General features: G+C 46.2%; 1 protein-coding gene across 1 annotated transcript; it reads right to left on the reverse strand.

Moving 5' to 3' along the window:
• Nucleotides 1–1,725: 1,725 nt before the first annotated feature.
• Nucleotides 1,726–21,295, reverse strand: LOC129715642 (probable G-protein coupled receptor 139). The gene is made up of 3 exons (XM_055665504.1): nt 21,163–21,295; nt 3,751–4,637; nt 1,726–1,845 (listed from the first exon to the last, which is right to left on the reverse strand). Exons 1-3 carry the CDS (start codon nt 21,293–21,295, stop codon nt 1,726–1,728), a joined length of 1,140 nt encoding a protein of 379 aa, XP_055521479.1.
• Nucleotides 21,296–27,380: the final 6,085 nt, after the last annotated feature.

Raw genomic sequence — 27,380 nt, forward strand, 5'->3', positions numbered from 1 at the left:
GGAACAGTCTGTTGCTGGGTGGAAGGGGTCCCCCAAAATGTTGCTGGCTCTGGATCTGCACCTGCTGATGTATAGGTTCCGCAGAGGGGCGAGTATAGTTCCCATTGTGCGTTCGGCCAAACGCACTACTCTCTGCAGAGCCTGCTTGTCCTGGGCAGAGCAATTCCCAAACCAAATCGTGATGTTTCCGGACAAGATGCTTTCCACAGCCACTGAGTAGAAGCACTAGAGGATCCTCAGAGAGACTCTGAATTTCCTCAGCTGCCCGTGGTGGTAAAGGCACTGTCTTGCCTTACTCGCAAGTGCGGCAGCGTGTGATGTCCATGTCAGATCCTCTGAGATGTGGACTCCCAGGTATTTAAAGCAGCTCACCCTATCCACAGTATCCCCATTTATCCTCAATGGAGTGTACGTATCGGTTGTTGTGCCTTTCTAAAGTACACAATCAGCTCCTTAGTTTTTTTGACATTGTTGTCCTGACACCAGAGTGCCAGATCAGCCACCTCCTCCCGGTAGGCCTTCTCATCGTTGCCTGAGATCAGCCCACCACCACAGTGTCATCAACAAACTCGATTATTGAGTTGGAGCTGAACCTAGCCACACAGTCATGTGTGAAGAGGGAGTACAGTAGGGGGTTGTAGACGCAACCCTGGTGGGATCCTGTGCTCAGGGTGAGGGTCTTCGATGTATTTCCTCCCATCTTGACCACCTGGGGCCTGGCGGTGAGGAAGTCCAGGACCCAGGCACACAGGGGAGTGTTGAGCCACAATTCCAGCAGCTTCTCAGCAAGTCTGGTGGGGACTATCGTGTTGAAGGCTGAACTAAAGTCAATGAACTGCATCCTCACATAGCCCCCCTCTAGCTGTGAAGGTGAGAGAGAGAGCGGTGGGCAGAACCTGTGAGACTGCATCGTCCGTGGATCTGTTCGGACGGTATGCGAATTGTACCAGGTCTATGTTGCGAGGGAGGGAGGTGCAGATGTGCAGCCTCTCGAAGCATTTCATGACTACCGAGGTGAGGGGCAACCGGTCGATAGTCATTCAAACAAGCTGCGGGGGGGGGGTGACATTCTTTGGTACATGTGGATCTTTTGAAGCAGGCAGGGTCTTCGGACTTGGCCAGGGAGAGGTTGAATATTGTAGTAAGCACCGGAGCTAGCTGAGTAGCACAAGCCTTAAGTACTCGCCCATCAGCATGTGTTTTATACATATATTAAAAATAACAGGTTGACCAGCGCAAGGAAAACAGAGGAGAAATGCTTGATGCCAGCGAAAGGGAACCGAGATGTTACATGAGTAAATTCCATCTGCGTTCACCAAGGAGAAGGACATAGAGGACAGCGAGATTGGGCTGGAGAATTTTGAGATGGAGATGGCCCGGCAAGTTTGAGATGGAGAATGAGGTGGTCCTCTTGAAGAACATTAAAGTCGGTAAGTCTACTAGGCTTGATGGGATCCACCCCAGATTATTGAGCAAGGCAAGAGAGGAGATTGCAGGGGACGGAATCGTAATTTCTTGTCTAGACAAAGGCAAATTCCCAGAGAACCGGGGAGTGGGCAATGTCGTTCCTTTGTTTAAGAAGGGAAATAGTGAAAATCGGGGGAATTATATGGCGGTGAGCCTTGCATTAGTGTTGGGGAACCTATTAGAGAGATTTCCTCGAGATAGGGTTTGGAGGAGCGCGGGGTAATTAGCGATAAACAGCATGGCATTGAACGCGGTGGGTCATGTGTAACCAATTTGATTGTATTTGAGGAGGTGACGAAGGAGATTGACGAGGGCATGGTGGTAGATGTTGTACACATTGATCCTTGCAAGGCTTTTGAAAAGGTCCTTCTTGCTGGGCTGTTCAAGAAAATTAAAATGTAGCGGTGACATATCTGCATGGGTTCAGAATGAACTTATTTAGAGAAAATGGAGGGTTACGTTGGAAGCGATATATTTTAGCTGGATATTTGAGACAAGTGAAGTACTGCCGGGGTCTGTATTATGGTACCTGCCCATTGTGATATGGATACATGAGACGAACGTAAATGTAGATGAGCAAGATTGCTGACTACTCCAAAATTGGAGAAGTTGTACACATTAAGGGAAGCACTAAGGAGATACATTTGGGATGTTGAAGTGAGTGAAGAGTATGCAATTAATGTCGAGGCCCTTAAGAGCATGAGGCGCAGAGATATCGTGGGGCCCAAGTTCCTAGCTCACTGGAAGTTGTAAATAGGGTGGTGAGGAGGGCGTGCGGTACGCGTGTCCTCGTTGCTCGTGGCAAATGGTATAAGAGTCAGTAAGTCAGAGCGCAGCTCTATAAGATATTGTGGCCGTATTTGGAATATTGCGCACGGCATTGCCTGTGCTTGATCGAAATTAATACAGGAAAGATCTGGGGGCTTTGCAGATGATGCGGGAGGGGTTTACCTGAGCGCCGTATGGATTAGCGGGTGTCACCTCGTGGAGAGGGGAAAACACTTGTATTGTTTTCTGTGTAACGTTGGAGGTTGAGGAGCGACGTGATGAATGTATATACATTTATGAGAGGCATGAAGAGACTAAATCGTGAGAATATGTTGCCCACGACGGAAATGCCCAGCACTGGAGGTTATAACTCTAAGGTAGAGAGTGAAAGTTTAAATAGAAATGTGCGGAGCAACTTTCTACATGAAATTGCGGGCGCCGCGAACTCCTTCCCAAGGGTGGAGGTGGGCACGACTATTTTTGACAGGTCCATGGCAGTGCAATTAATTTCGATCAAGCACAGGCAGCTGAGATCGATTTCACATGGCGTCATGTTCGGCGCAAACATGTTGAGGTGGAAGGCTCATTCCCGTGCTGTACTGTTCTGCACTGTTCGACAGGTGAAGACAGTCGGGAACCAGGGAGCACAAGGTTAAGGTGCATGACGATAAGATTTATAGGGGATCCGAAGGGGTAAGCTGTTCATGCAGAGAGGGGTGGTGAGCTGGAAAAAGCCGGTGTTTGAATTAACAGGGACAAATAAACATTAAATGATGGACCAAAGCTTGGATAGGAAATTAAGAGGCGACTACGGTCTCAATGTAGACAAATTATTTACCGTAAATAATCCAACAATCGACAGGACTGTGTTGTGCCAAAAAGTCAGTTTCATATCATGCCTGAATCCACAAGTACCATAAGTAATACAAATGTGTATTGGCACATCCAACACTCACTGAAACCAACGTGCAATCCCGGAATTCTCCCTGTATTTCAGATAGAAAATAACTCTCCAACGAGGATCTTGTAGAGGTCTATAACATCATGAGATAAATAGATCGGATAGATGCCCAGCGTCTGTTACCTAGCGTAGGCGAACCGAGGTTATAGGTTTAAGGTGAAGGGGGAAGTTTAAATACGAATCTGAGGAGTACCTTTTCGCACATTGGATGGTGGGTGTATGGAACAAGCTGCCAGAGCTGGTAGTTGAGGCTGGTTCTATCCAACAGTTAAGACAGAGTTAAACAGGTACATGGATAGGACAGGGTTGGAGGGATATGGATTAAACGCAGGCAGTTGGGCCCAGTGAAGCTGGTACATTTTGACGGCATGGGCGTTAGGACGAAGGGCCTGTTTCCGCACTATCAACTATGACTCTCTGTCATGATATGCAGAACGGAACAAGAGCAGAATTTACATTTGCCTGCCATCTGTGGACTAAAGGTTATCTGAAGCAGTAACGGTGCTTGTACTTCATCTGAACTGTCTGGCAATGAGCAAAAAGGGATATGTCACCATCCTCTTTAATTCCTCTCTGAATTTCCTCTGGGTCAGAGCATAAACAACGGTGTTTGTGCAAGTACCCAGATAAAAGAGCATGGTTCCTGTCTGGTCGGCGAGAATGACCGGGTGATTATAGCTCGGATAAGCATGTCTGTTGGAAATCTCCATCAGCAAGAAAACGGCAACCTTTGTGAACCATAGCAATATAAAGCTGCCCGACACGACGAACAACAGAACGATAGACTTTCGCCTTTGGGCCATCTCTGGGTCCATTCGTTGACTCCCATTAGCGGAATATTTCAGTTCCCTGCGAGCGCGATTCGCCACCACAATATGTCTGACCGTCAAGGCATTCAGCACCACTATTAACACGTAAGGAATCAAGGGGTTCAGCAGGTGGTGAATCCAGAAAAATGTCACCCATCCGGGAAAACTGAAGAACTCCAGCCTGGTTGCGCATCCCCAGGGTATTCCGTTGAAGAAGCCGTAAGGTCGGAATTTGAAATAGAAAGGCACGTTACGTAAAACGTTCAACGCACACACGATGCCTATAACCAACGTGGCCGTTTTTGTAGTGCAGTATGTGACCTTCAGATTGTGACAACAGATTGCCACGAATCGATCAAAGGTGAACGCAATGGTGAGCCAAACAGAGCAGTCTATAGTCGCGTAGCTCAGCACAGCGTTGGTACTGCAAACCGCCGTGTAAAACAAAAATGAGGCCGGGATCAGACGGGAAAAGAGAGATGCGAGTATGATGCAGAAGACAACCACCAGCAGGTCAGCTAACGCCATGGTGATTAGGTAAATAGAAATTCCTTTGGAGAGATCGCACTTTCCCCTCGATAGGATCACAATCGTCAACAAGTTAGCTGCAGAAGAAGTCATAGTACTTGGTTCTGGGAGACAGAGAAGGATTGTCTACACAAATACATTCACGTGACTGAACCAGTAAATAATGTAACAGTTTTTAAGTTTCCTGCCAAACAAACATAAAATAGAGGAAGGGTAGAAAATGCGGAGATACATGAGAATGGAGAAGGGGGAGATTGAGAGGTAAAGGAAAAGTGAGGGGAAAGTATTGAGTAAGTGAGAGATAGCAGGAGAGAGAAAATTATGCTAGAGAGGAGAATTGGAAAGAGATAAGAGAGAGAGGGTGTGACGCGGATAGAGGGACAGAAAAGGGAGGGGGAAGGGGAGAAAGGGGATAATTAGGATAATTAGGGAGGAGAAAATTGAAGGGATGTGAACAGCGAGGAACAACAGAATAATTGAGCATGGAAACATTACTTACAGTCCATATTCCCTGTGCCTAATGATGCCAAATTAATATACTCTGTGTTATTCATATCGCTGCACTATCTGCATTACCACTACTAGTTGTAGAGATTTAATTAGTAAATTTGATTCCAGTTTTATCGGCATTGTGCACCATCTGTGAGCTCCCCATCAAAGGCCGCAAGTGTCATGAGATGAAGGAGATGTGAAAATGCCTGGTGCTTGAGACGACGCGGACACCACTGCCGTCCCTCCGCGAGACTAAACGTCTCACGCTTCAAACACTGAGGGTTTATGACGGTGAGATTGCAGAGGGACAGGGGAGCGGCCGGAGTCCTATCTGAAAACCTGCAATGTAACCATTATTGAGTTCCGAGCGTGGATGGCAGACTTGGTCACAGGGTGATGGGGTCTATGAGAGCTCATCGATGGGAGCGATGGTGAAAGTCACCGACAGGCTCGTTCCCTAATCTCAGTACAAGTTACTGGTAAAAGGGTAAAACTAATGAAATGACAAGAAGATCGGTGAGTAACATAGTTCGGCATGTAGTCAGGCAATGGAGTGCTATCGATGCCTGTTGAAATGGGGGTGCACAACCGTAGATACATTTATTTCTGGATCAATAGACGTTTGTGAATTTTCACTGGACTGGTGAGGCTAGGACATACATCCTTAATAATAAGGTGTGAGCGAGTATTGATGAAAAGCTAGACGGTGTCAAGTCCCAAGAGCTTTTCACGAGGCAACAGAAGGAGATATCGTTGGCATTTGGTGCATTACTGTGCATTAGATGGGATGCTGAGTGCAAAACATTGGACAGATATATCCAAGAGAGATATATTTCGAAACAAGGCACCGCATATAATGTTTTAGAAACATAGAAACATAGAAAATAAGTGCAGGAGTAGGCCATTCGACCCTTCGAGCCTGCACCGCCATTCAATATGATCATGGCTGATCATCCAACTCAGTATCCTGTACCTGCCTTCTCTCCATACCCACTGATCCCATTAGCCACAAGGGCCACATCTAACTCCCTCTTAAATATAGCCAATGAAATGGCCTCAACTACCTTCTGCGGCAGATAATTCCAGAGATTCACCACTCTCTGTGTGAAAAAAAGTTTTCCTCATCTCGGTCCTAAAAGATTTCCCCCTTATCCTTAAACTGTGACCCCTTGTTCTGGACTTCCCCAACATCGGGAACAATCTTCCTGCATCTAGTCTGTCCAACCCCTTAAGAATTTTGTAAGTTTAAATAAGATCCCCCCTCAATCTTCTAAATTCTAGCAAGTACAAACCGAGTCTATCCAGTCTTTCTTCATATGAAAGTCCTGACATCCCAGGAATCAGTCTGGTGAACCTTCTCTGTCTATGGCAAGAATGTCTTTCCTCAGATTAGGAGACCAAAACTGTGCGCAATACTCCAGGTGTGGTTTCACCAAGACCCTGTACAACTGCAGTAGAACCTCCCTGCTCCTATACTCAAATCCTTTTGCTATGAATGCTAACATACCATTCGCCTTCTTCACTGCCTGCTGCACCTGCATGCCTTCTTTTAATGACTGGTGTACCATGACATCCCGGTCTCGTTGCATCTCCCCCTTTCCTAATCGGCCACCATTTAGATAATAGTCTACTTTCCTGTTTTAGCCACTAAAGTGGATAACCTCACATTTAGATATCGTTGGCATTTGGTGCATTGCTGTAGAACCTCCCTGCTCCTATACTCAAATCCTTTTGCTATGAATGCTATTTATTTTTAAATGATAAAAACGAAACTGCCTCCACCACCTTCACTGGAAGCTCATTCCACACAGCCACCACTCTCTGAGTAAAGAAGTCCCCCCTCATGTTACCCCTAAACTTCTGTCCCTTAATTCTCAAGTCATGTCCCCTTGTTTGAATCTTCCCTACTCTCAGTGGGAAAAGCTTATCCACGTCAACTCTGTCTATCCCTTTCATCATTTTAAAGACCTCTGTCAAGTCCCCCCTTAACCTTCTGCACTCCAAAGAATAAAGCCCTAACTTGTTCAACCTTGCTCTGTAACTTAGTTGCTGAAACCAGGCAACATTCTAGTAAATCTCCTCTGTACTCTCTCTATTTTGTTGACATCTTTCCTATAATTAGGCGACCAAAATTGAACACCATACTCCAGAATTGGCCTCACCAATGCCTTGTACAATTTTAACATTAGATCCCAACTTCTATACTAAATACTCAGATTTATAAAGGCCAGCACACCAAAAGCTTTCTTTACCACCCTATCTACATGAGATTCCACTTTCAGGGAACTATACACAGTTATTCCCAGATCCCTCTGTTCACCTGCATTCTTCAATTCCCTACCATTTACCATGTATGTCCTATTTTGATTTGTCCTGCCAAGATGTAGCACCTCACACTTATCAGCATTAAATTCCATCTGCCATCTTTCAGCCCGCACTTCCAACTGGCATAAATCTCTCTGTAGACTTTGAAAATCCACTTCATTATCCACAACCCCATCTATCTTAGTATCATCTGCATACTTACTAATCCAATTTACCACACCATCATCCAGATCATTGATGTACATGACAAACAACAGTGGACCCAACACAGATCCCTGTGGCACCCTACTAGTCACTGGCCTCCAACCTGACAAACAACCATCCACCATTACTCTCTGCCACTTCAGCCACTGTTGAATCCATCTTGGTACTCCTCCATTAATCCCTAACCATTGAACCTTCTTAACCAACCTTCCGTGAGGAACCTTGTCAAAGGCCTTACTGAAGTCCATGTATACAACATCCACTGCTTTACCCTCATCAATTTCCCGAGTGACCTCTTCAAAAAATTCAAGAAGATTAGTCAAACATGACCTGCCAGGCACAAATTCATGTTGACTGTTCCTAATCAGACCCTGTTTATCCAGATGCTTATATATATATTAGCTCTAAGTATCCTTTCCATTACTTTGCCCAGCACTGACGTCAAACTAACAGGTCTATAATTGCCAGGTTTACTCTTAGACCCCTTTTTAAACAATGGAACAACATGCGCAGTACGCCAATCCTCCGGCACTATTCCCGTTTCTAATGACATTTGAAATATTTCTGTCATAGCCCCTGCTATTTCTACATTCACTTCACTCAATGTCCTAGGGAATATCCTGTCCGGACCTGGAGACTTATCCACCTTTATATTTTTCAAAAGTGTCAGTACTTCCTCTTCTTTGATCCTCATAGTTTCCATAGCTACTCTACTTGTTTCCCTTACCTCACATAATTCAATATCCTTCTCCTTGGTGAATACCGAAGAAAAGAAATTGTTCAATATCTCCCCAATCTCTTTTGGCTCTGCAGATAGCTGTCCACTCTGACTCTCTAATGGACCAACTTTATCCCTCGTTATCCTTTTGCTATTAATATAGCTGTAGAAACCCTTAGGATTTACTTTCACCTTACTTGCCAAAGCAACCTCATATCTTCTTTTAGCTTTTCTAATTTCTTTCTTGATATTCTTTTCACATTCTTTATACGCCTCAAGCACCTCCTTTACTCCATGCTGCCTATAATTATATAATCTCTCTCTTTTTCCGAACCAAGTGTCCAATTTCCCTTGAAAACCATGGCTCTTTCCAATTTTTACTATTTCCTTTCAACCGAACAGGGACATAAAGATTCTGTACTCTTAAAATTTCACCTTTAAATGTCCTCCATTTCTCTTCCACATCTTTCCCATAAAACAAACTATCCTGCACACATTTTACAAACTCCAACCCATCCAGCCCATTTACAGAATGTGTTTCCCAGTCTATGTGTGGAAAGTTGAAATCTCCCACAATCACTACCTTGTGCTTACTACTAATATCTGCTATTTCCTTACATATTTGCTCTTCCAATTCTCGTTCTCCGTTTGGCGGTCTATAATACACCCCTATAAGTGTTGCTACACCTTTGCCACTTCTCAATTCCACCCAAATAGCCTCCCTAGATGAGCCCTCCAATCTATCCTGCCAATGCTCTGATTTATAAAGGCTAGCATACCAAAAACTTTCTTTACCGCCCTATCTACATCAGATTCCACCTCCCAACTCCCTAAATTCCCCCTTCTGGACCTCTTCTCTTTTTTTTTACCTGTCATTGGTACCTATATGTACCACGACTCAGGATCCTCTCCCTCTGATTTCAGGATATCTTGGACGCGTTGAGACACATCCGAGACCCTGGCACCAGCGAGGCAAACTACCATCCGCGTCTCCTGACTGCGTCCACAGAATCGCCCTATCCGACCTTTGGAACAGTCAAGTGAACAGTCAACATGGATTTGTGCCTGGAAGGTCATGTTTAACTAATCTTCTTGAATTTTTTGAAGATGTTACTCGGGAAATTGATGAGGGTGACGCAGTGGATGTTGTTTATATGGACTTCAGTAAGGCCTTTGACAAGGTTCCTCATAGAAGGTTGGTTAAGAAGGTTCAATGGTTGGGTATTCATGCTGGAGTAGCAAGATGGATTCAACAGTGGCTGAATGGGAGATGCCAGAGAGTAATGGTGGATGGTTGTTTGTCAGGTTGGAGGCCAGTGACGAGTGTGGGGTGCCACAGGGATCTGTGTTGGGTCCACTGTTGTTTGTCATGTACATCAATGATCTGGATGATGGTGTGGTAAATTGGATTAGCAAGTATGCAGATGATACTAAGATAGGTGGGGTTGCGGGTAATGAAGTAGAGTTTCAAAGTCTACAGAGAGATTTATGCCAGTTAGAAGAGTGGGCTGAAAGATGGCAGATGGAGTTTAATGCTGATAAGTGTGAGGTGCTACATCTTGGCAGGACAAATCAAAATAGGACATACATGGTAAATGGTAGGGAATTGAAGAATGTAGGTGAACAGAGGGATCTGGGAATAACTGCACAGTTCCCTGAAAGTGGAATCTCATGTAGATAGGGTGGTAAAGAAAGCTTTTGGTGTGCTGGCCTTTATAAATCAGAGCATTGAGTATAGAAGTTGGGATGTAATGTTAAAATTGTACAAGGCATTGGTGAGGCCAATTCTGGAGTATGGTGTACAATTTTGGTCGCCTAATTATAGGAAGGATGTCAACAAAATAGAGAGAGTACAGAGGAGATTTACTAGAATGTTGCCTGGGTTTCAGCAACTAAGTTACAGAGAAAGGTTGAACAAACATAGAAACATAGAAAGATAGAAATAAGGTGCAGGAGTAGGCCATTCGGCCCTTCGAGCATGCACCGCCATTCAATATGATCATGGCTGATCATCCAACTCAGTATCCCGTACCTGCCTACTCTCCATACCCCCTGATCCCCTTTGCCACAAGGGCTACATCTAACTCCCTCTTAAATATAGCCAATGAACTGGCCTCAACTACCCTCTGTGGCAGAGCGTTCCAGAGATTCACCACTCTCTGTGTGAAAAAAGTTCTTCTCATCTCGGTTTTAAAGGATTTCCCCCTTATCCTTAAGCTGTGACCCCTTGTCCTGGACTTCCCCCAACAAGTTAGGGCTTTATTCTTTGGAGCGCAGAAGGTTAAGGGGGCACTTGATGGAGGTTTTTAAAATGATGAGAGGGATAGATAGAGTTGACGTGGAAAAGCTTTTCCCACTGAGAGTAGGGAAGATTCAAACAAGGGGACATGACTTGAGAATTAAGGGACTGAAGTTTAGGGGTAACATGAGGGGGAACGTCTTTACTCAGAGAGTGGTAGCTGTGTGGAATGAGCTTCCAGTGAAGGTGGTGGAGGCAGGTTCGTTTTTATCATTTAAAAATAAATTGGATAGTTATATGGATGGGAAGGGAGTGGAGGGTTATGGTCTGAGCGCAGGTATATGGGACTAGGGGAGATTATGTGTTCGGCACGGACTAGAAGGGTCGAGATGGCCTGTTTCCGTGCTGTAATGGTTATATGGTTATATGGTCCCTTAGGAGCCCGATCTCCATGCACCTGGCGCAGATGTGGACGTCTGGAAGGCTATCCGACTCCATGACCTCCCACATCTGACATCCAGAACAGTAAACTGCCCTGGCCCTCATTCTCCCGCTTACCCTGGATAAATTACAAGTACAATACAATACAAACTGGGATTTGACTCACAAAGGACCCTCTTGTCCTTTAAACTATATTTTTACTAAAACAAAGCACTGTACACTTAGCTCACTGTACCTTTAAAAATAAAGCAGTAGTGCTAACCTGAGGTTGCACCCAATCAGCTGCTTCCTCTAGTCTGCTTCCACCAATCAGCGGCTTCCACCAGAACCCTTCCTATGAAGTGTGGAACGTTACAGATTTAAAAACTAGTCTTTTCAATCTTTCCTCTATGACAGTCCCGCCATCCCAGGGATCAATCTCATGAACCTACGCTGCACTGCCTCAATCACAAAGATGTCCTTCCTCAAATTAGGTGACCAAAACTGTACACAATACTTTCTATATTTTCTATGTTTCTACGTTTCCAGATGTGGTCTCAGCAGAGCCCTATACAGCTGCAGAAGAACCTCTTTACACCTATACTGAAATCCTCTTGTTATGAAAGCCAACATTCCATTAGCTTTCATCACTGCCTGCTGTACCTGCACGCCAACTTTCAGTGACCGATGTACAAGGACGCCCAGGTCTCGCTGCACCTCCCCCTAACCTAACCTAACCCAATTGAGATAATAATCTGCCCACTTGTTTTTGCCGCCAAAGTGGATAACCTCACATTTATCTATATTATACTGTAGCTGCCACGCATCTGCCCACTCAATCAACCTGTCCAGGTCACACTGCAACTCCTAACATCCTCTTCACAGGTCACACTGCCACCCAGCTTTGTGTCATCCGCAAACTTGCTAGTGTTTCTCTAATTCTCTCTTCCAAATCATTAATATATATGGTAAACAGTTGCTGGCAATTCTTATGAACCTCACTTACATCCCCGCTTAACTTCGTCCATCGCATGGAGGAAAGATTATTCACCAATAACTAAACTGCTCCATGCAGATATATGCAGATAAACTGCTCCATGCAGATATATTCCTGATGACTTCACTGTGCGCCATTTCCAGTGTTTTCACAACCTCCCTCTAAATTGATGATCAAAACTGCGCCCGACTCTCCAGTATTCAAGTGAGGTCTGGTGAAGATTTATAAAGTTATGGACATATGACAGTATGTCCATATTTCGGCCCAGAATATTTATGTCGAGCGTCGGTCCAAGTTATACAGTTCTCATATACCTGGACATGATCCACATCCCTATATGAAACTTCAACCCCACTATCATATTTGCAAACCCCCCCCCCCCCCCCCCCCCCCCCACCCCCGCGCCCCCACATCTCCCGGTGTAAATTAAATTGTCCCTCGTATCTCCATGAAAATTTCCACTCTCATGTTGCAGCTCTGCCCACGCTGAGTGTTGAGCATTTTCACGCAACTATCATAGCTGGAACCTCTTCCACCCCTGGCAATGCGTTCCAGGTCCCACTACTAACTGTCCGCTCTCACGTTGTATCTTTGCCCTCTGGTGTAGAAAAACAAACACCCTCAGTAAAAGGTTCTGAATGTCTATCCTATCTACGCCTGCCATTATTCTAAGTACCTCTATCTAGCCTCGTCTCAACCTCCGACTTTCCAGAGAAAATAATCGAAAATACCTCTCCCTGCGAAAGGAGGTCAAGCCCTCCAATCCAGGCTGCGTTCTGCTAAACCTCCAACACATCGGCTTCATAGACTCCAAATCTTCCCTGTAAAGGCAACTGCAGAGATGCGGGCAACAATCCACATTCAAGCATAACTTCCTTACTTCATTGTAGAAACAAAGAACTGCAGATGCCGGCATATGCCAAAGAGAAATTATGTGCTTGAGTAAGAGTTAACGGGTCCGGCAGCATCTCTAGAAAATAAAGGATGGGTGAAACCGTCTGAAGAAGGATCCCGCCCGGAAAAATAACAATACGTTTCCTCTATAGTTGCTGCCTGACCCACTGAGTTATAACACTTTTTACTTCGTACCCTCAAAAATGACGGCCAGTATACCCCGTGTATTCCTAACGCTACTGTCTGTCACCATCTATAAAGGACCTATGGGTTGCTTCAATATCACACAGCATAGAAACGGCCCTTCGACCCAACTTTTCCATGCCGACCAAGATGCCCTATCTATATTATACTGCAGATGTTCCACCTGCCTGCGATGAGCTAATATTCGTCCAAACTATTCCAGCCAATTCACCCGTCTTTTAAATGTTGTAATATTACTTGCCTCAAAGCCTCCTCTAGATGTTCGCTCCATGCACCCACCTGTGTGAAAAGGTCGCCCAGAAATTCCTTATAATTTTGTTGCTTCTTACCTTAAACCTATGTCGTCTTATTCATATTCTCTTACTGTGGGTAAAATACTCTGCATCCCCTTTATTTATTATAATTGTGATCTTATATGCCTCTATAACATCCCCTCCAGCCTCCAGCGCTCCATGGAATATAGTTCTATCCCGTCCAACCTCTTCGAAGAGCTCATGCCCTCATGTCAAGTCAATCTTCTCTGCACCCTGTCAATCTTCAGTGATTCTTGGTGAAATATGGTTATATGATTCTTATTAACTATATATGACCTAGTTACATCAGTTCCCTCAAAAATTATTGCCTCAAATGTATTGATATTAAAATCTATCACCCATAGGAAATCCAATTCACCAAAAATATTGTACTCTCTCTACAGCACAGTCTATGTTTCACATTGTCAATAATTTGGCGTACCTCAACCAGCTTATGGTTGCATTCCTTCGAATTTAGAAAACAGAGAGGTGAATTTAATCAAACATATCTGAGTGTAATATTGCCAGATGGGCTTTAAAAATGAGTCGTCCGTCACTTAGAATTGAGTTGCTCTTCATGTCTTGAAGTGTAATCGATCTTATTAGATATCCACCGCTGTAAGTAAAAGCGCCATGGTATCAACAGACGGATTAAAATCAATCCAATCATGCATTAAAACTGCATGGTCAATTTCATTATCCTTGTCAACATTCAAAAAAGCAGAACAATGAGCAGTAAACGAAGCTCTTTTCCCTGAAGGCCAGTCACAGGTACAGTTATGGGACGAATGTCTCAATACGTCCACCTTGATCATCACCTTCAACTCTGTACGACTCACATTTCCCAGCACTACACCAGTCGCCTTCCATGAGTCTGGGATTTAGGTGTTCATCTGGATACTTATTAAGTCTTTGCCTCTCAGGCAGTGCATTCACTTGTCTAAATACGACGCGAGCATGAAAATATTCCTGATGCTCCTTCTAATTCCCATACCACGCCAGGTAAACCAATGTCCGCTACATATAAATATTTCCGCTATGAGATAATATTAATTTTCTACTCAAATTATGCAAGTAATGGTGTACTATCTCGTCTCTCTTTACAACTGCGAAACTGTCGCCCATGCAGCAATCTAGCGAATGCAGTTAAACACTGCCAACTAAAATTAGGTCCAGAACTGCGCACAGAATGTGATTTGTGATCACACCAATATTTTATACAATTCTGTTGCATAAAATATCCCGCAGCATCTAGAATTTTCCAGGACTTTCACGAGACCTGGATGTTGCAACGAGATTTGGGTGTTACAACGAGATCTGGGTGTCCTTGTACATCATTCATTGAAAGTAGGCATGCAGGTGCAGCAGGCTGTGAAGAAGGCGAATGGTATGTTAGCATTCATAGCAAAAGGATCTGTGTATAGTAGCAAGGAGGTTCTACTGCAGTTGTACAGGGTCTTGGTGAGACAACAACTGGAGTATTGTGTGCATTTTTGGTCTCCAAATGTGAGGAAGGACATTCTTGCTATTGAGAGAGTGCAGCGTAGGTTGAAGAGGTTAATTCCAAGGATGGCTGGACTGTCCTATGTTGAAAGAAATTAGCAACTGGGCGTGTATACACTGGAATTTAGAAGGATGAGAGGAGAACTTATTGAAACGTATAATACTATTCAGGGATTGGGGACGCTAGAGGCAGGAAACATGTTCCCGATGTTGAGGGAGTGCAGAACCAGGTGCCACCTATAAGAGTAAGGGTTAGACCATTTAGCACGAGGTGAGGTAAAACCTTTTCATGCAGAGAGTTGTGAATTTCTGGATCGAGTTAGATCGAACACTGAAGGATAACAGAGTCAGGGGATATGCGGAGAAGTCAGGAACGGGGTACCGATTGTGGATGATCAGCCATGATCACAGGGAATATAGGTACTGGCTCGAAGGGCCGAATGCCAAATCCTGCACCTACTGTCTATTGTCTATTGTTTCATATAACCATATAACAATTAGAGCACGGAAACAGGCCATCTCGGCCCTACAAGTCCGTGCCAAACAACGTTTTTCCCTTAGCCCCACCTGCCTGCACTCATACCATAACCCTCCATTCCCTTCTCATCCATATGCCGATCCAATTTATTTTTAAATGATACCAATGAACCTGCCGACACCACTTCCACTGGAAGCTCATTCCACACCGCTACCACTCTCTGAGTAAAGAAGTTCCCCCTCATGTTACCCCAAAACTTCTGTCCCTTAATTCTGAAGTCATGTCCTCTTGTTTGAATCTTCCCTATTCTCAAAGGGAAAAGCTTGTCCACATCAACTCGGTCTATCCCTCTCATCATTTTAAAGACCTCTATCAAGTCCCCCCTTAACCTTCTGCGCTCCAGAGAATAAAGACCTTCATGTCTATTGACTACCATATAGACCACCTTATCTACAACGCTTAATGCATTTGGAGATTATTCGACTACCACAGTTCGTAACTCGACACATGGAACTCTTCACCGTGCACGCTCCACACTTAATTCACCTTCCAATCTGTATTCGTGCGTGTCGCTTCACATTTAACACATTCGCCAGTGACTTAACCTTCTCCAAAATTGCCCCTTTCCACTCTGTTTAAGGTGAGCGATATTCGTGTAAATTGGCTTACCCGAGACACCAGCAATGGCCAGAACTATGTTGAATAAGTACTTGATCTGCAGGATAGCCGGTTGATGCATTATTCGTGGTAGTCTACTTGTTCTCTGCACAGGGATCTCAGTGCTAACGATGACAAGAATAGCGTATTATGTACAGCGGGTGGAATCCCCTTGCGATTTGTTTTAATTTGGCGCCAACCATATAAAATAATTTTACGAGGCCTCTACGATCACGTCACCCATTTCCCAGTGGTAAGGTATTCCCCTTTGATAGCATGATTGGACATGCTTAGTCTCTGGAGTTAAGAGAAGCGTTTATCTTCTGTTTTGGACTTTCATTCAATGTGGTTGTTCTAGGATAAACTGTTGCAGATATTTACGGCGAAGAACCTGAAGGGCTTGGCCCACGAGCATGCGGCAAAGCGCGTCCTAGTGGTCGCTTGAGCTGTACGGCCCTCGCGGAGCCGGTCCCACTTCGATCGCCGGAGTCGTATGGAGTTGTGCGGAGCTGGTCCAGACATCGCGCGGGGCTCCGAAAAACTGACACAGTCCAAAAATTCCGCGCACCACCGGCCTGCAGCCGCTAGGAGGCTATACGCAGCGCCTCGACGGCGTACATAGCGCCTTGACGGCGTACATAGCGCCTTGACGGCGTACGCAGCATCGTGACGGCCTACGCCTAGCGCTAACTGCCCTCGAACTTCACGTCAACTCGTACGGGATCACTCGACCTCCGCGCGCCCCCCGCTTCCGGTTTGGGCAAGCTCGCCGCATGCAGTCGCATGCTGGTGGGACAGGCCCTTGAATCTCTGCGGCATATCCACTTCGACACCATTGATATTGAATGGGGCGTGTAAACCACCACGCTTCCTGAAGTCAAACACCCGCTATTTTGTTTCTCTTCCGCTTTCGAAGTGCAAATTTTCTGGGCACCACTTCCACTTTATGTCCGCCCGTCTCATAATTTCTCATAATCCGTCCAAAATAGTCGTTTGATACACAAGCTAAATAGGAGCCGAATGTTGCCGTACAATCGTGAATTTCGACGGTATGTAGAAAGGGTACTGAAACGTACCCTTGTGCGGCACCGCACTTGAGTAGTATTTGTTGCCTCCCCTCACTGATTGTGATCTACCGATCAGAATGTCAATCACTCAGTCACAATCGGTTTGCTGAGTCCGAAGCCATGCATAACAAATCGATCGATCGATCGATTTGATCTCGAAGATCGATCTATCTCGATCTAGTCGATCTATCTAGTCGATATCGATCTAGTCGATCAATCTCGAGGATAACATTACTATGGCACATCAAATGTTCCAATGCTTTCACAGAGGTTTATTCAAGAAAATCGCAATATAAATGCGCATCGCCATCAAAAACAATAAATCGTGTATTTCTCACAAATCAACTTCCCTCTCCCATTATATCACAAACCATTCATTGTGATATGCCAAGCCTTGCTCGCCAATCAATTGCTTGTTATGATTTAATTCGTAAATCCTCTCTGTCGGAGGAAAGACAACTGTTATTCAGAAACCATGTTACGTGTAATACTACAGCTTGACACAATCGGAGTTTATGCCAGGGAACTGCATATTCTTGTATAGAAGCATTGCATACCTTTCGGAAGTTACTGGCTCTGGTTATCGAATGATGTAATTAAGATCTAGTATAATGCCTCCACCGCAATGTTCAGATGTTAGAAGTTGCTTTATGATAATGGGAGATTCAAATTCAATGGAGCACTAAGACACGATCATTTGTGAAAGTAATTATCCGCTCTGACGTACAGACAATCAAAGAACATATATGTTCATATAGCCTTCTGCGACAAAGTCATGTGAGGCTTGACGTTATTTCTATAATCCAGAATAAAGAATGTTTCTTCAGATAAGCCTGTGCCGTATTAGAAACGGAAGACTGCCGTTTATCAGCATTCCGCTCAGAATAGAAAGTAAATTTCAAATTAATCTATTAGATTAATACATCTATTTTATTTGAAATTTGTTTGCTGAGTTCTGGAGTAAATTAATCTATTTTATTTGCAATTTGTTTGCTGAGTTCTGGAGGTCTAAGGTGAACCCAAGGAACAAATTGTATAACGTGTAAGAAGTGGAAAGACAATGATTTTGTCGCTATGAATCACATTTGTTACGTTCATGCATGTAGCAGTTAAGTCCTGAACATTTATCAGCAATATTTCTGGTAATAACCCGAAATAAGGATAATACTGGAAGTTATCGAGCACACGCGGAGACTACAAAGTAGAGTAATAGTTAGGTTTATTGAGCTTGAAATCCAGACCTATTTGTAATTGTTTGCCAATAGTTTTCGCGCTCTGAAGTGTTTGTCAACGAGCAAAATATTATGGCGGGTGACGTGGATGACATTGGCTGCTTTAGTAGGCCAGACTGGTACATAATCGGATTTCGTCTATAATTGTTATTGTGAATAATTCATAAACTGATTCTCCCGAGGGAATGTTTAGTTTTGTTTATCATTGTCACGTATATCGAGATACAGTGAAAATGGTTTTCTTTGATTGATATCTAAAGAAAGCAATCAAACTATACAAGCCGGCCACAGTGCTCAGATAAAGGGTACAACATTTAGTGCAGTGCTTTCACGTTGAAGACCGAGATCCGAAATTCCGATTATGGAATGTTCAACGGTCTCCAAAGAGATTCTTGGGTGGTCAGGCCCGCACTCCAGCTGATGATCTTTCAAATGCCGGAGAACGACTGTTCAGTTGCGTGAGACAGTAACACAGAATCTGGAGGAATGCCCTTTCAAACTTCTGAATCTCCTACCAATTGGAGAGGGGAGAAGAGAGTGTGACCAGAGTGACGCTCGTCCTTGATTATGCTAACCACCTTCCATTGACTTCAATGGAAGGGAGAGGGGTTTGTGTGTCGGTCGAGGCGACATCACACATTCATTGCAATTTCATGCGATCTTGGATTGAGTTGTTCAATTGTTCAAACTTTGAATGCAGACGGCTAAAATAGATGGTTGCTAAAATATCGCCTCCTTTCAGTCTGCATCACTGTTCTTCTATGTCTCTCCGTACATTTTTATGTTAAACTAGACCAAGTGCAGACCCGTTGGGTCTGTTCTCCCAACGTGCGGTGTGTGTGGGGGGGGGGGGGGGGGGGGGGGGGGGGGCGGCATGCAGCGTCACACACACTAACTACCCCCCCCCCCCCCCCGCACTCACGCTGATTACCCCCCCCCCCCCTCTTGATTTCAAGGGGGGTAATCAGATTAGGTAATCATTTGGGGTAATCAGTATTAATATTATTAATTTGCTCCTTTTATACCCCATAAACACCCTATCTACTGAAACATAGCCCCCAACTTGCAGTCACATCTAGAGAGGGGGGGTGGGGGTAGAGAGTGAGGGCAGAGAGAGAAGGGGCAGGGCAGAGAGAGAGACAGAGACACAGAGAGAGGGGCACAGAGGGAGAGGGGGGGGGGGAGAGGAGGGAGAGAGGGATGGGGGAGGGTGGGGGAGGGGGGAAAGGGGGGGGGGGGGGGGGGGGAAAGGTGGGGGAGGAGGGGAGGAGAGAGAGGGGGGTGAGAGAGTGAGGGGGGGAGAGGGGGGTGCTGAGAGGGGGGTGACGGGGAGGGGGGGGGGAGGGGAGAGAGGGGAGGTTAGGGGGGGGGGTGTGGGGAAGAGGGTAGGGGGTGAGGGGGGGGAGGTAGTTTAGGGGAGGGAGGGAGGGGGGGGGAGGGGGGGGGGGGGGGGAGGGGAGGGAGGGGGGGGGGGGGGGGGGGGGGGGGGGGGGGGGGGGGGGGGGGGGGGATGGGGGGGGGGGGGGGGGGGGGGAGAGGGGAGGGGAGAGGGGGAGGGGGGGGGGGGGGGGAGAGGGGGAGGGGGAGGGGGAGGGGGGGGGGGGGAGGGGGGGGGGAGGAGGGGGGGGGGGGGAGAGAGGGGGGGAGGGGGGGAGAGCGGGGGGAGAGAGGGGGGAGAGAGGGGGGAGGGGAAAGAGGGTGAGAGAAGAAATATGGGGAGAGAGAGGGTGTGTTGAGAGGGGGAGGGGGAGAGGTGGGGCGCAGGGATGGGGGGGGGGGGAGGGTGGAGGGAAGGGGATAGTGGTGTGTGGAGGGGAGGGGGGTTTAGGGAAGGAATGGTGGGGGAGGAGACTCGGAGGGGGGAAGAAAAAGAGGTGAGAGAGGGGGGAGGGGGAGAGGAGAGGGTGGGCGGAGAGAGAGAGAGGGGGGGGGAGAGGGGGAGGAGAGAGGGGGAGGGGGAGAGGAGGGGGGGAGGAGAGGGTGGAGAGGAGAGGGGGGAGGAGGAGGGGAGGAGGAGATGTGAGGTGGGGAGGGGACAGTAGGGGATAGGGGGAGAGGGGGGAGAGGAGGGGGAAAAGGGGGAGAGGAGAGGAAAGGGGGAGAGGGAGGAGGAAAGGGGGGAGAGGAGAGGAAAGGGGGGAGAAGAGAGGGGGGGGAGAGGAGAGGGCGGGGAGAGGAGAGGGTGGGGAGAGGAGAGGGGAGAGGAGAGGAGGGATAGGAGATGGGGGTATGAGAGGGGGGAGAGGAAAGGGGGATAACCTAAAAAACATTTTAGAACCAAAAAAGACACATTCTGCAAGCATTGTAGAACCAAAAGAGACACGTTTTGCAAACATTTTAGAACCACAAGACACTTTTGCAAACATTTTAGAACCAATAGACACATTCTGCAAGCGTTTTAGAACCACTAAGGCCACTTACATTTGAGTAGACATGTGTTCAGTGGTATTCACAGCTCAGAGAAACGTGAACCTCTGCCTTCCTCCATCTTGAAGAGACTGTGAGACACACTACTTCCTGGTTTTATAGTCCCTCCCCCTGCCGCCAGCAGGGGCAGCAGAGAGAATGGGGAATTTTGAAAAACATTAATATATCTGCCATTTTTCGTCGACGGGAAAAATCCTCGGCACACATACGGCGGAGGGGATCTCTGAGCAAGGTGGCCAAAAATGACGGCCGTAGGTGGCGGCGTTCTCTCGGAAATCGCAGCACAGATGACCAAAAACCGGTCAAGAACAGACTTTTAGTAATATAGATATTCAATCTCATAAACGAGGTTATTGATTGATGGATCATATTCTTGCTATAATACTTTTATATGTCGGACCTTGGCAGTTTCCTGGATTTAGATCCAGCACTGCGGCATCCAGATCAGCTTGGCCACGTTTCCCATTATTCATACCTACCTGCTGTGAGGAACCGCGAGGCCGCACCAGATTCCTTCAAGTACAGAGGTGCATTGTCAAACACGTATGCAGACACCTGAAGTTCGGATGCATATAGAATACGTGGTTGAAATCTGATCTGGAACTTTGGCATTTATTAGTGCAATAGCGGGGAGTATTTGATGCAACTATATAAAATACTAGACCAAGTGCAGATCCGTTGGGTCTGTTCCCCCAACGTGCGGTTGTGGGGGGAGGCGGCATGCAGCGTCACACACTAACTACCCCCCCCCCCCCCCCCCGCACTCACGGTAATAGAGGGGAGGAGGGCGGAGAGAGAGAGAGAGAGAGAGAGGGGGGGGAGGGGGGGGGGGGGGGGGGGGGGGGGGGGGGGGGGGGTTGGGGAGAGGGGGGGGGGGATGGGGGGGGGGGGGAGGGTGAGTGCTGAGAGGGGGGTGAGATGAGGTGCGGGGGAGAGGTGGGGAGCAGGGAGGGGGTAGGGGGGTGTGTGGAGGGGAGGGAGGTTTAGGGGAGGGACGGTGGAGGAGGGGATGGAGGGGGGAGGAGAGGAGATGGGGGAAGGAGATGGGGGGGAGATGGGAGGGGGAGAGGAGAGGGAGGGAGGGGGGAGGGGGGGAGAGAGGAGAGGGGGGGAAGGAGAGGGAGGGAAGAGGAGAGGGGGAGAGGAGAGGGGGAGAGGAGAGGGGGGGAGAGGAGAGGGAGGGAGAGAAGAGGAGGAGAGGAGAAGGGGGGAAGGAGAGGGAGGGGAGAGGGAGGGGGAGAGGAGAGGGGGAGGGGAGGAAGGGGGAGAGGAGGGGGGGAGAGGAGAGGGGGGGAGAGGAGAAGGGGGAGAGGAGAGGGGGAGAGGAGGGAGGAGAGAGGAGGGGGAGAGGAGAGGGAGGAGGAGAGGAGGGGGGGGGGGGGGAGAGGGAGGGGGGGGGGGAGGAGAGGGAGGGGGAGAGGAGAAGGAGAGGGGGGGGGGGGGGGGGGGGGGGGGGGAGAGAGTGCCTTTTTACTTCAACCCAAACACAAACAACCATTTGCAGGCAGTGCTTTTTTACCTCTAACCATATTTTCATTTTCAAACCAAATTAAGGGTACTCACAGTGCTGTAGACATTTGTCAGTGTCATTCAAAGCTATGATTGAGGCACACCACTTGCAGAGACTGATTGAGGCACACCACACCTGGTTTTATATTCCCTCCCTCTCCCTCCATCGGGGGCAGCAGAGAGAATGGGGAATGTTGTAAAAACATTAATATCTCTGTCAATTTTCATCGACAGGAAAAATCCTCGGCACACATGCGACGGAGGGGGGGGGGGGGGGGGGGGGCTGTGAGGCGGGGTGGCCAAAAATGACGGGAGTAGGTGGCGGCGTACTCTCGGAAACCGCAGCACAGAAAGCCAAAACCGGTCAAGAACAGAGTTTTAGTAATATAGATTAGTCAGACCTCAACCTGAGTTCTGTGTCCAGCATTGTATAGGATAACGTGGTGGCTGCGGAAAGGGTGCAGGGTAGATTCAGCAAAATTTTGTTGGAACTGACATTCACTTTTGAGGAGAGACAAAGGCGGTTAATGTAATTTCACGGAAGCGGAGAAAGTTGCGAAGACATACCTGGGACGTACAACGCTCTGATGAGTGGACTATATTGATCAGAGATGAACAAATCTCCACAATCTCCTGCAATCTCGCTGCAAGGTCGCCACGGGATCACAGGAGGTTGTGGTCACTCACCCTAATGGTCGAAGTGGTTTCCGCGTGGTCGAGGCTTCATCTAGGTTGCTGGGTTTTTTTCATTATGATTAAAGCCGGCCTCGACTAAAAATAGGTCGCCGTATGGTCGAAGGGCAGTGGAGTGGGTCGCTATTTACTTACAGGCAGTCGAAGGCAGCCGTAGGCAATCTCCTTCGCTGACCGGCCGTTTTGATTGACTCATTTGAGTTTCACGACCTAGAGTTTTACCCACCGGTAGGTAAAATGCCCGCTATCCTTATTATACATTCTTAAAACGGTCTCCACTCCTTCCCCGCTTTCTCTCCCTCTCCCCTTCTCTCCCCGTCTCCCCCCTTCTCTCCCCTTATCTCCCCTTCTCTCCCCGTCTCCCCCCTTCTCTCCCCTTCTCCCCCCTTCTCTCCCCTTATCCTCCCTTCTCTCCCCGTCTCCCCCCTCTCTCCCCTTCTCCCCCTTCTCTCCCCTTATCCTCCCCTTCTCTTCCTGTCTCCCCCCTTCTCTCTCCTCTCCCCTTCTCTCTCCTCTCCCCCCCCCCCCCCTCGCGCGCTCCCTAAAGAACTTACTGTACTCTCTGGCAGCCGTTTACCTTCATCTTCAGCGCGCAGAGAGCGCTACTCCGCTCTCCATGGCCCCCACCTTCGCGGTGTGTGTGTGTGTGTGAGTGTGTGTGTGTGTGTGTGTGTGTGTGTTTGTGTCGAAGGTCGAAGACACTCCCCTGGTCACGACTTTGTCCCGCGCTCTGAGCGGCTATGTTTCTTGTTCCTTTCACTCTGTATAATGTTAGCCACTGTGTGAGCTCAAGCCTCAAGCCTAACATAAACACATGGGAAATATGTGCAAGAGTAGGGATTTCGACCCTTCGACCAAACACCGCCATTCAATAGGATAATGGCTGATCAACCCCGTTCTTGCTTTCTCCCCATATTACTTGATTCCGTTAACCCTAGAAGCTATATTTAACTTGCTCTTGTTTAATCTAATACGCATCTCTCTTGTGTGCAAGTAAAGATCTTTGAGCGAACTCACGCCATGACCAAAATAACCATGAATTGAAGGAAACATCTTCGGATCAGGCCTCATGGAACGCAAAACCAAACGCGAGATATTACAGATGGAGAAATGTTTAAAAATAAATGACGTTTTGGAGGAACTGAACGGCTCAGGCAGCATTTATGTAAAGTTATGGATGGACAACGGTTTCATATATAGAAAGATCTGGACGTGAAACGTCATCTGCCCATTCAGGCATTTGTTGTTTGAGGAGCAGGGTACCTCCAGCACTGTCTATCGAAACGTAAAAAACCGAGTTACTTTTCATGCGGAAAATTCTTTGTTGCATCTTTTGCAAGTGCTAACTTCGCATATTCTTCTAAACTATTCCAATGCAATTGTTTGACCAGATTAATTTAAAATGTTTTTGTGAACTTGCCACAACAAGCTCGTCCCATATCCCATTATCAACCTGAACGTGGCAATCTGTTAATATTTTCTGTGATGTTCCGGGTCGGCTGAACTACTCGTGGTGTTTGACATAGTCGTGCGAGAGTCCGCTTCAAGTAGTGTCAGATAAATCTCCGACGCCTACTTTTTATTCTACGCTAGTGCACACAATTCGTGTATCTGGTGACTCACCCGTGAACAACCTTTATCGAGTGGAATACGTAAAAAGAGATAGACAACAAATGAATAAGTTGTGATCAACGCAACCACTCTTATGTCGCTGAATAGCCCATTGCTATTCAGCGACAGTAGCAAGTAGCAAGTTCGGTGAAGAGTGAATAAAGCTTCGTGTTGAAGTTGCCGTGAATCCTCAGCGAGTGTCCAGCACGCTATGTCGGTAGCGCACAAAGGCATTATGCTTTAGTTTGGGTTTTTTTTGGGCACAGGATATTGCAGTTATATTTTCACTTTCTTTCATTGCCTATAAATTGGGTCGGTGGTCAGGAAAACAACTAATTTTTTTTAAGATGCAATAAAATTGCTGTGACTTGTAGTAAACATGCATTGTGCTGAATTACTGCCTTTGTCCAGAGGACATACTCAAAGTGCTGAAGTAACTCGGCAGTACAGGCAGCATTTCTGGAATGGGTGACGCTTCGAGTCGAGACCCTTCTTCAGACTGCCAGAGGAGCTTCTTTTCTGAAGGGGATGTTTGAGGGGGATTGATGAAGCAGTACCGGAAACGTGGCGTGTTTGCGGTCCATAGCGTTATCTTGCAATGATCTTCTCCTTAAGAGCTGGGGAACACATTGCCACGAAGGGCTGCGGAGATAAAGTCAGTGGATATTTTTTATATATATATATATATATTTTTTTTAAATTTAAACTGGGACAGTTCATATTAATACAAATATACATGTACTGTAAATATGCAAGATTATAGCCAGTAGCTAAAATCCATCTTTAGTCCTAAATAAACAAGGTAAACACATCACAACACAATTAATCAATAAGAAAATCAAAAAATATATATAACGATAAAATAAGAAAAATAACAATAAAGAGTACAATAAACAAACTGACAAACAATGCTGCTTATGACACACCAGAGAGCGGTGAATAATTTCAAGGTAGATTATGAGTGCAGTATTGATTTTCGCGATGTGCGTGTGTGTGTGTGTGTGCGTGTGTGTGTGTGAGTGTGTGTGTGTGTGTGCGTGCGTGTGTGTGTTTGTGTCGAAGATCGAAGCCACTCCTCTGTTCACGACTTTGTCCCGCGCTCTGAGCGGCTATGTTTCTTGTTCCTTTCACTCTGTATAATGTTAGCCACTGTGTGAGCTCAAGCCTAACATAAACACATGGGAAATATGTGCAAGAGTAGGGATTTCGACCCTTCGACCAAACACCGCCATTCAATAGGATAATGGCTGATCAACCCCGTTCTTGCTTTCTCCCCATATTACTTGATTCCGTTAACCCTAGAAGCTATATTTAACTTGCTCTTGTTTAATCTAATACGTATCTCTCTTGTGTGCAAGTAAAGATCTTTGAGCGAACTCACGCCATGACCAAAATAACCATGAATTGAAGGAAACATCTTCGGATCAGGCCTCATGGAACGCAAAACCAAACGCGAGATATTACAGATGGAGAAATGTTTAAAAATAAATGACGTTTTGGAGGAACTGAACGGCTCAGGCAGCATTTATGTAAAGTTATGGATGGACAACGGTTTCATATATAGAAAGATCTGGACGTGAAACGTCATCTGCCCATTCAGGCATTTGTTGTTTGAGGAGCAGGGTACCTCCAGCACTGTCTATCGAAACGTAAAAAATCGAGTTACTTTTCATGCGGAAAATTCTTTGTTGCATCTTTTGCAAGTGCTAACTTCGCATATTCTTCTAAACTATTCCAATGAAATTGTTTGACCAGATTAATTTAAAATGTTTTTGTGAACTTGCCACAACAAGCTCGTCCCATATCCCATTATCAACCTGAACGTGGCAATCTGTTAATATTTTCTGTGATGTTACGGGTCGGCTGAACTACTCGTGGTGTTTGACATAGTCGTGCGAGAGTCCGCTTCAAGTAGTGTCAGATAAATCTCCGACGCCTACTTTTTATTGTACGCTAGTGCACACAATTCGTGTATCTGGTGACTCACCCGTGAACAACCTTTATCGAGTGGAATACGTAAAAAGAGATAGACAACAAATGAATAAGTTGTGATCAACGCAACCACTCTTATGTCGCTGAATAGCCCATTGCTATTCAGCGACAGTAGCAAGTAGCAAGTTCGGTGAAGAGTGAATAAAGCTTCGTGTTGAAGTTGCCGTGAATCCTCAGCGAGTGTCCAGCACGCTATGTCGGTAGCGCACAAAGGCATTATGCTTTAGTTTGGGTTTTTTTGGGCACAGGATATTGCAGTTATATTTTCACTTTCTTTCATTGCCTATAAATTGGGTCGGTGGTCAGGAAAACAACTAATTTTTTTAAAGATGCAATAAAATTGCTGTGACTTGTAGTAAACATGCATTGTGCTGAATTACTGCCTTTGTCCAGAGGACATACTCAAAGTGCTGAAGTAACTCGGCAGTACAGGCAGCATTTCTGGAATGGGTGACGCTTCGAGTCGAGACCCTTCTTCAGACTGCCAGAGGAGCTTCTTTTCTGAAGGGGATGTTTGAGGGGGATTGATGAAGCAGTACCGGAAACGTGGCGTGTTTGCGGTCCATAGCGTTATCTTGCAATGATCTTCTCCTTAAGGTCTGGGGGACACATTGCCACGAAGGGCTGCGGAGATAAAGTCAGTGGATATTTTTTATATATATATATATATATATATATATATATATATTTTAAATTTAAACTGGGACAGTGCACATTAATACAAATATACATGTACTGTAAATATACAAGATTATAGCCAGTAGCTAAAATCCATCTTTAGTCCTAAATAAACAAGTTAAACACATCACAACACAATTAATCAATAAGAAAATCAAAAAATATATATAACAATAAAATAAGAAAAATAACAATAAAGAGTACAATAAACAAA

Source organism: Leucoraja erinacea, unplaced genomic scaffold (genome assembly GCF_028641065.1).
Source record: "Leucoraja erinacea ecotype New England unplaced genomic scaffold, Leri_hhj_1 Leri_128S, whole genome shotgun sequence".
Classification (NCBI taxonomy): domain Eukaryota; kingdom Metazoa; phylum Chordata; class Chondrichthyes; order Rajiformes; family Rajidae; genus Leucoraja; species Leucoraja erinaceus.